At 39.6% G+C, this 7734-nt stretch overlaps 1 protein-coding gene across 1 annotated transcript; it reads left to right on the top strand.

The window, feature by feature from the left end:
- Positions 1-1932: 1932 nt before the first annotated feature.
- On the top strand, positions 1933-7269 carry FAM210B (family with sequence similarity 210 member B). Its single transcript, XM_015826300.1, has 3 exons — positions 1933-1968; positions 5156-5328; positions 7021-7269. The coding sequence occupies exons 1-3, from the start codon at positions 1933-1935 to the stop codon at positions 7235-7237; spliced, it is 426 nt and encodes a 141-aa protein (XP_015681786.1). The 3' UTR covers positions 7238-7269.
- The last annotated feature ends 465 nt before the right edge of the window (positions 7270-7734 follow it).

Raw genomic sequence — 7734 nt, 5'->3', positions numbered from 1 at the left:
GGATTCCACCCTAAAGACTTTCAGAAGCTATTAAAGACCTATTTTCCCAGGGTGATGTTTGAACCCCTGCTGAATGGGTTTTCCTTGATTATATGTTGTTGGGGGCGATATTTATTTTTAATTGTAAGGTGCCCAGAGTCATTGGGAGTCTGGCAGCCTATGAACTGAATAAAGGAATAAAAAGTGATGTTCAGAGGCCTATGACACTGTGCCTGAACATGGGATAATAGCAAAATAACAGCTATTTTGGTGTCGTGGTTAAGGTGCTGATCTAGAAACCATGAGACTGTGAGTTCTAGTCCTGCCTTAGGCATAAAAGCCAGCTGGGTGACTGGGCCAGTCACTGTCTCTCAGTCCAGCCCACCTCACAGGGTTGTTGCTGTGGGAAAATACGAGAAGCAAGAAGTATTAGGTATGTTCACCGCCTTGAGTTACTAATAAAGTAATAAAGGTGAAATAAAAACCTAATAAATAAAATAAAATGCACTAAAGTTACACTTACAATCTATTACGAAGTGGCAAATGAATCAGTGATCCTGTGCTGATCTTAATTAGAAACATACTAATGTAATTGTTTATGTTATTATTTCCTGAAGCACNTGGATCAATAATCTATATAAATAAAAATGTAAATGTTCGTTTGTTCAAAATCTTAAATCTCCGAAAGTTCTTCACCGATTGCTTTGAAATTTTGACACAACGTTGCATTCGAATATGCGTGTGTTTTTATATACCTACTATTATATAGATGTATAGATGTCACACTTGTGTCAGGTAAAAACATGCTTTTTTAAAAAAACAGCGCCATCTGTTGGACATAAAAGCAACACACGCTAGCATTGTGAAATTAAACATATTACAAACGTGCATTTTCTCTTTTCTTTCTTTTCCATTTAACCAGACTGAGCCACAGCAACGCGTGGCTGGGTACAGCTAGTCAATAATAAAACTACAAATAGGTAACAAATCAAATGGAGGACTTAGGACCTTAAATGTTCAGAGACATCTTTTTGTGTACAAAGTCCTGACTTGTTCAGACCTATTTTTTATAATAGTGAAATGAATGGAAGGAAAGAGAAGATGGGGATGATCAGAAAGTGGATAAACTTACAGTGGCAAGAGATGCATCATTGGAAGCCCTGAAAAGCTAGGTTTAGGACATGGAGAAAATCTACCTATGTAGCTGCTAAATGTTTATAACAACTTAATGGAAAATAATCATTCAATGCATGTGAAAGTTTGGCAATAAAGAAATATGACAGGAAGAAAATGGATACTGTTGAATTGCAATATTGGCAAAGGCTACTGTGGGTACCATATACTGCCTGATGAACAAATCATTATTGGAGGACATCAAACCTAAATTTTCATTAGAAGCTTAAAATCACAACTTTCATATTGTAGTTATGTCATGAAAAAAAAATCAGATACATTTGATCAGGCTGAAGAAAGGATAAAGGAGGAAAAGAGGCAATGTTATGGATTCCTCTTTAGCAACCATTAGCCACCTAACTGAAGATTGAACATGGTTCAGGCCAATTATTTACAGGGTTACTATGAGTCAATATCAACTTGACAGTAATAATTAAATTAGTTAATAACATCTTGATTTCAGTACATGACTGAGGTTTATTGTAGGGATAATGATTGGAGAAAAATCATCTGCTGAGACATTGATAGTTAAGCTTTCTTTGCACCTTCCATCTCATGCTATTTTCAGTTCTACTGAATGTAGAGCAGGCATGTCAAACTGCTGGCCTGCGGGCTGGATGTGTCACGCCAAAACCGTGCCCACCCCATTGCTGGCAATGGGGGAAAAGTCCCGATACGTTGCGCAATGTCATGTGATGTCGCGAGTTTGACATGCCTGATGTAGAGCATTTATAGGGTAACCTTTTTGAAAAAACTCTTGCTTTGTCAAGATCAAACACAATGCTTCCCATTGCCTTAAATCTAGACAGCAAATCAGTAAGTCTCTGGAGGCTTAACTTCTTTAGTAGAGTGATAAAAATGCAGTTTAGTTCTCCTCAGTTGTGCTGCTTTACAAATTAGATTACATGGGAGAGAATTTGGGAGACCAGAAATGCCTCTTAGCATGTAGTCAATTGACAGATGATTTAGATTTAGATAACCTTTATTGTCATTTTTTCTTGTGGGCACAATGGCACACATTAAAAATGAAATTTAGTTGCTTCCTCTCAATGTGTACACATACATAACACACATTTAAAACATACTATATACAACATATGTATAGACCAGGGGTAGGCAACCTTGGCTCTTTTATGACTCGTGGACTTCAACTCCCAGAATTCCTGAGCCAGCTTGGCTGGCTCAGGAATTCTGGGAGTTGAAGTCCACGAGTCATAAAAGAGCCAAGGTTGCCTACCCCTGGTATAGANAAGAAGTATTAGGTATGTTCACCGCCTTGAGTTACTAATAAAGTAATAAAGGTGAAATAAAAACCTAATAAATAAAATAAAATGCACTAAAGTTACACTTACAATCTATTACGAAGTGGCAAATGAATCAGTGATCCTGTGCTGATCTTAATTAGAAACATACTAATGTAATTGTTTATGTTATTATTTCCTGAAGCACAACAGTGAATTTTCTTGTCAAGGAAATCTGAAGAAAAGTCCACACTCAATTACTTTCTGTACACCAAGGCTTTGTGATGGTCTTAGCTTATCAGTATCTGCAGCCCCTTACATAGCACAGAGGGAGATCTGTCTTTACGCATCATTAAAAGAGAGTTATGCCTATCACTTCTGCTTAGCCGACTTATTTTATGGATTGTAAGTTGTGCCAATCAGGCAGGTCTAACAGCTTTTTCCAATTCGCTGCCCTCCATATGTGTGAGATTTTCATTCTCATGTTTCCAGCCAGCATGATGCTTGACTGTTATGGCTGGGAAATTTGTGAAGCTTTAGTTGTGATGAAAGATAAGAAAGGCCGAGGTATATATTTCTGTGCAACCATTTTTTAAAAAAACAAATGATTATTATTTTAAAAGGTCCATGCCTTGAACATCAAATTTTATAGCATATGAATATCAGAGGATTTAAAAAATAATTAAAAATACAGTATTAAGATAAGTAATGCAAAACAATAGTTTTCAAACCTGCTGTGTAACACGTTTAAAATATTTCTTAAAAACATCTTTCTTTACAATCCATAGTTAAAGTCTATGGAGGAACTATTGGATGGGGGACAGTAAACACCAGGGTCTGCTAGATTTCCTCTTTGCTCTTAATGCCTCTCTGTTTTCTTAAAACACACACACACACACACACACACACACACACACAATTTTCTATTGAGATAATTTAATTGATTTTGCAATGTAGGCATGGCCTTTGGGAAATTTATTAAAATTTGTAGGCTCCCAGGGTACTTGACTCGTTGTTAATATAAAAACAGCAGCTTGGGTGATTTGCACATTTTCATTAAAAAGCTAGGATAAATGCTATCTTTGCTGTCTCTCTGACCCCAGTGAGCTGTTGTGAAATCCATGTATTTCTGCAGCCAGCCTAATAAAAAGTGTTGTCAGCAAGCAATTGCCAATCATTTCCTTTCTGCAATCTGCCATGTTTTGTTGCGAGCATAGATACTGCAGTACACAGCAGGAGCAGGAAAGCCAAAGCTTTGTTCCCCGATAAGTTATTTTACATCACCATCCTCTAAGCGGTGACAAGCAGATAGGTGCATTACTGTGCACATTGCCTGCAGCAGTATAGAAGTTCCTTTCTTCTCCCAGGATTTGCAGAATCTTGGGGGGGGAAACATTGTTTTGATCTAGACCTAGACTTAAAGCAGTGGTTCTCAACCTGTGGGTTGGGACCCCATTTGGGGTCGATCGACCATTTCATGGGGGTCGCCAAGCAAGGCTGTCCGCCATTTTTTTTTGTCCGCCATTTTTTTCCCCTTTTCCGGCGGGTGCCTTACCTCCCTTGGGCTGGGCCAGCTGGTGGTCGGCCTGCTCCATCTCTGCCACTTGCCAGCTACGCCTCGGCCGGCACAGGGGGCGGAACCATGCATGCGCGGCGCTCCCGGGCAGGGAAAGTCCTCGACTTACGACCGGTTGGGTAGTCCTCGACTTACAACCGGTTTAGTCCTCGACTTACGACCGGTTGGGGTCGCGGCATTAAAAAGGTTGAGAACCACTGACTTAAAGGTTCATAGCTGTCTACTTGCAATCAGCTTTTGAATAATCAGGAAAGATTGGAACCATGCATTCTAATATCCCGCTTTTTTGTGCATTACATGTACAGAGGAAATACATTTACAAAGGTACATACAGTATACATATGTAGAGGTAGTCCTCAACTTACAATAGTTCATTTAAGGACCGTTCAAAGTTACAACAGCACTGAAAAAAGTGACTTATAACTGTTTTTCACACGTACGACCGTTGCAGTATCCCCATGGTCATGCAATCAAAATTCAGATGTTTGGCAACTGACTCACACTTATGAATGTTACAGTGTCCCAGGGTCATGTGATCAACTTTTGCAATGTTCTGACAAGCAAAGTCAATGGGGAAACCAGATTCACTTAACTACGGGGTTTCTAATTTAACAACTGTGATTGCCAGTGATTCACTTAACAACTGTGGCAAGAAAAGTCGTTAAATGGGGCAAAACTCACTTAACAAAATAACTCACTTAGCAAAATAAAATTTGGGCTTAATGGTGGTCCTAAGTCAAGGACTACCTGTATAGGCCAACCTTTGTAAGATAAAGTTCTTACAGATGAGTTACAAAACTATAAAAACGGAATAAAACAAATTAACTTCCAGTCAACACAACGAGTTAAACTGGTGATCAATGAGTTTGAGACATGAGGAACACTAACAACTCTTTAAAGATCTCAGTTGGAGTAGGGAAAGTATTGCTTTCTATGATCTTACATCTCTATTTGTATCCTTTCATAGCAATCTTTCTGAAGGTCATTGCCCCCCAATTGGTAGAATTTTCCCATCATTTTGAAGAGTTAGCTCTGAAATAGATTTTACACAAAAATGAAGGAAAACTCCAAAGAGAAAACAAAAGCGTTACTCTAAAACAAAAGCGTTACTCTAGAAATAAAATGACTTATTTGTATAGTAATAACAATCAATCTTCTCTCTCTCTTACTTACCTCCACTATTCAGACTCCAGGTACATCCTCAGAAAATCTCACAGATCCCAGCCAGGAAAATGGGAAGAAACCAAATAAATCACATCAGTTGAAGAAAATTTTTAAGGAATATGGAGCTGTTGGAGTAACTTTTCATATTGGGATTTCTTTGATATCTCTGGGAATGTTTTATCTGGTTGTGTCAAGGTAAGCATTATTATTGTTGCTGTTATTGGTGCACTGGAAGTTTGATCGCTATACTGTAAATCAGGTTGGCATGTTCTCCCTTTCTGATCTTCCCGCATTTACAAAAAGAAAACGAGAGGTCTTTTTTTTTTTCATTTAAAAACTGTTAAGCTGAATTTATCTTCAGGATATTAGGGTGCCACACAAACTAATTTTTCTCCATACCATCTCTTAAAGTTAGGCCATGCCAAAACATCTAGTGAACTTCCATGGTTGTGGATGGACTTGAACCTGTGTTTCCCAATTCCCTTAAATATTGAACTTAAGCCTGCTGGAATTTGGGCAGCTGCAAATTACTTCAGGTATTGAGACTCCTCAGTTTTCTCTTCCATCCCTGACTACTACCGGATTGGACAGCCTTTGTATTGCCTATAGCACAAGCCAGAACCACCCAATTTGGAGGACTTTTAACTCAAGCCAGTTTTGTCCACCCAGAATCACCCAACTTCTGCCTTGGGCAAAGATCATTGGGGGTTGGGTAGCTAATAAATTCAAATGAGTTATGATAATAAGGACTGCAAACACAATACTTACCTCAGCAGCCCTTGCCTTGCTCTAGTAGGTGATTCACAGGAGGGTCTAGAGCAGACATGTCAAACTCACGATGTCACATGATGTTGCGCAACGTATCAGGAGAGTTTTGCCATTGCCGGCAATGGGGTGGGCGCGGCTTCCGGATGACACGTCCGGTCCGCGGGCCGGCAGTTTGACACCCCTGTTCTAGAGCAGTTTCCAATCTCAGAAATTTTAAGGTGTGAACTACAACTCCCAGAATGCCCCAGTTGCTGAGATTGAGAACACGCTTCTAGCTAGATTGAGTGACTAGCTCAGCTCTTTGAAGCTCGGTACAACCCTACTCCACAGCACCAATTTTCTTTTCATTCAAGTTATTTAACAAACCAGGACACCACATTCCACAGTTCAATCAGAGGCAGAACAAGTCTATAGGTGCATGAAAATAAAGGAGAGGCTCACTGACTCATCTGTTGTCTTCTGAACCATGGAACAGGCTTCTCCAGGCTTGATACTTGCATAGTGTTTCATCACTGGAGGATTTTGAAACTGGACAATCACTTGTCTGAAATGGTATAGGATCTCCTACTTGAGAAAGGGGCTGGACTAAAAGACCTCCAAGTCCCTTCCAATTCTGATTTTGAACAGGAACACAGCCAAGATTTACTTACAGCTACAATTGGGACTGATTTTTTTGTTGCTAAGCAAAGTAGTTGTACAATGAGTCATACCTGATTTTATGATCTTTTTTGCCATGGTTATTAGGCGAATTACTGCAGTTGTTAAGTGAATCAAAGAGTCATTAAATGAATCTGGCTTCCTCCATTGACTTTGTTGGTCAAAGCCAGCCAGGAAGGTCATAAATGGTGATTACATGATCCCGGAATGCTGCAACCTTTATAAATACATGTCTGGTTGCCAAATACCCAAATTTTGATTACAGGACTGTGGGTTGCAGTCGTAAGTGCAAGTATCCCTTGTAAGTCCCTTTTTTCAAGTTTCATTGTAAACTTCGAACAATCACTAAACAAATGATTGTAATGAGGAGCACCTGTATAATTTTTTTTTAAAAAACCCAAAATCATTCACTTCCATGCTACTAACGTGTCATCTGTTTCTCCCGCCTCTTCTCCCTTTTAGCGGAGTGGACATGACCACTATTCTCTTCAAGCTGGGATTTGATGAAGCCCTTGTGCGATCCAAGCTAGCTGCTGGAACAAGCACTTTTGTATTGGCCTACGCTATTCATAAACTGTTTGCTCCTGTCCGGATCAGCATCACTGTAGTCTCAGTGCCCTTTCTTGTTCGCTATTTTCGGAAGATAGGATTTTTCAAGCCTCCGGCTCCAAACCCCTGAAATTATTCCCTGGAATTAAAAAGGATGCTCTCTTGTTTCTTCCTAGAAATATTTGATAGCTAATGCACTTTGGCTTGCCTGTTTGGAAACCCCCCTCTTCCCCCCCCCCCAAATCTCTTTCTTCGAAAGGGTGGGAATGTGCTTTGTCAGAAATCAGTAACTACTTCAAAACGACCACTGTCTATGTTGCTGACACATTGTTTGCTTACTGAGACCCTGAAGAATTATTGATTGGATACGCTGATAAACATGTCAGATCACACCACTAGATCCTTTAACCCAGCGCTGTCTGTATGGAGCAGGAAGGCTTTTTAAACAATGGGCCTATTCAGGATTGTCCTTACGGTAGAGGATGTTGAAGAACAGGCATAAATTACAAGAAGGCAGGTTCAAGTTGAAGACTAGAAACCCTTCCAGAGAGCAATTTGACAATGAAGCCAATTTCAGATTTCTTTTTTTCTGGATGCTTTCAGGCAGATTTTGATTCTTGAACTGAA

Source organism: Protobothrops mucrosquamatus, unplaced genomic scaffold, assembly GCF_001527695.2.
Source record: "Protobothrops mucrosquamatus isolate PMUCROS unplaced genomic scaffold, P.Mucros_1.0 scaffold3046, whole genome shotgun sequence".
Lineage (NCBI taxonomy): Eukaryota > Metazoa > Chordata > Lepidosauria > Squamata > Viperidae > Protobothrops > Protobothrops mucrosquamatus.
Note: the sequence above shows the minus strand (reverse complement) of the source record. Positions and strands in the feature narration are given on the sequence as shown.

What these genes read in the sequence shown, in the direction of transcription:
- FAM210B (XM_015826300.1), top strand. Translation starts at nt 1,933, where the DNA reads ATGCTTCCCATTGCCTTAAATCTAGACAGCAAATCA. An exon ending in TAAATCTAGACAGCAAATCA is followed by an intron (nt 1,969 to 5,155) that starts GTAAGTCTCTGG and finishes TCCACTATTCAG; the next exon opens with ACTCCAGGTACATCCTCAGA. An exon ending in TTTTATCTGGTTGTGTCAAG is followed by an intron (nt 5,329 to 7,020) that starts GTAAGCATTATT and finishes TCTCCCTTTTAG; the next exon opens with CGGAGTGGACATGACCACTA.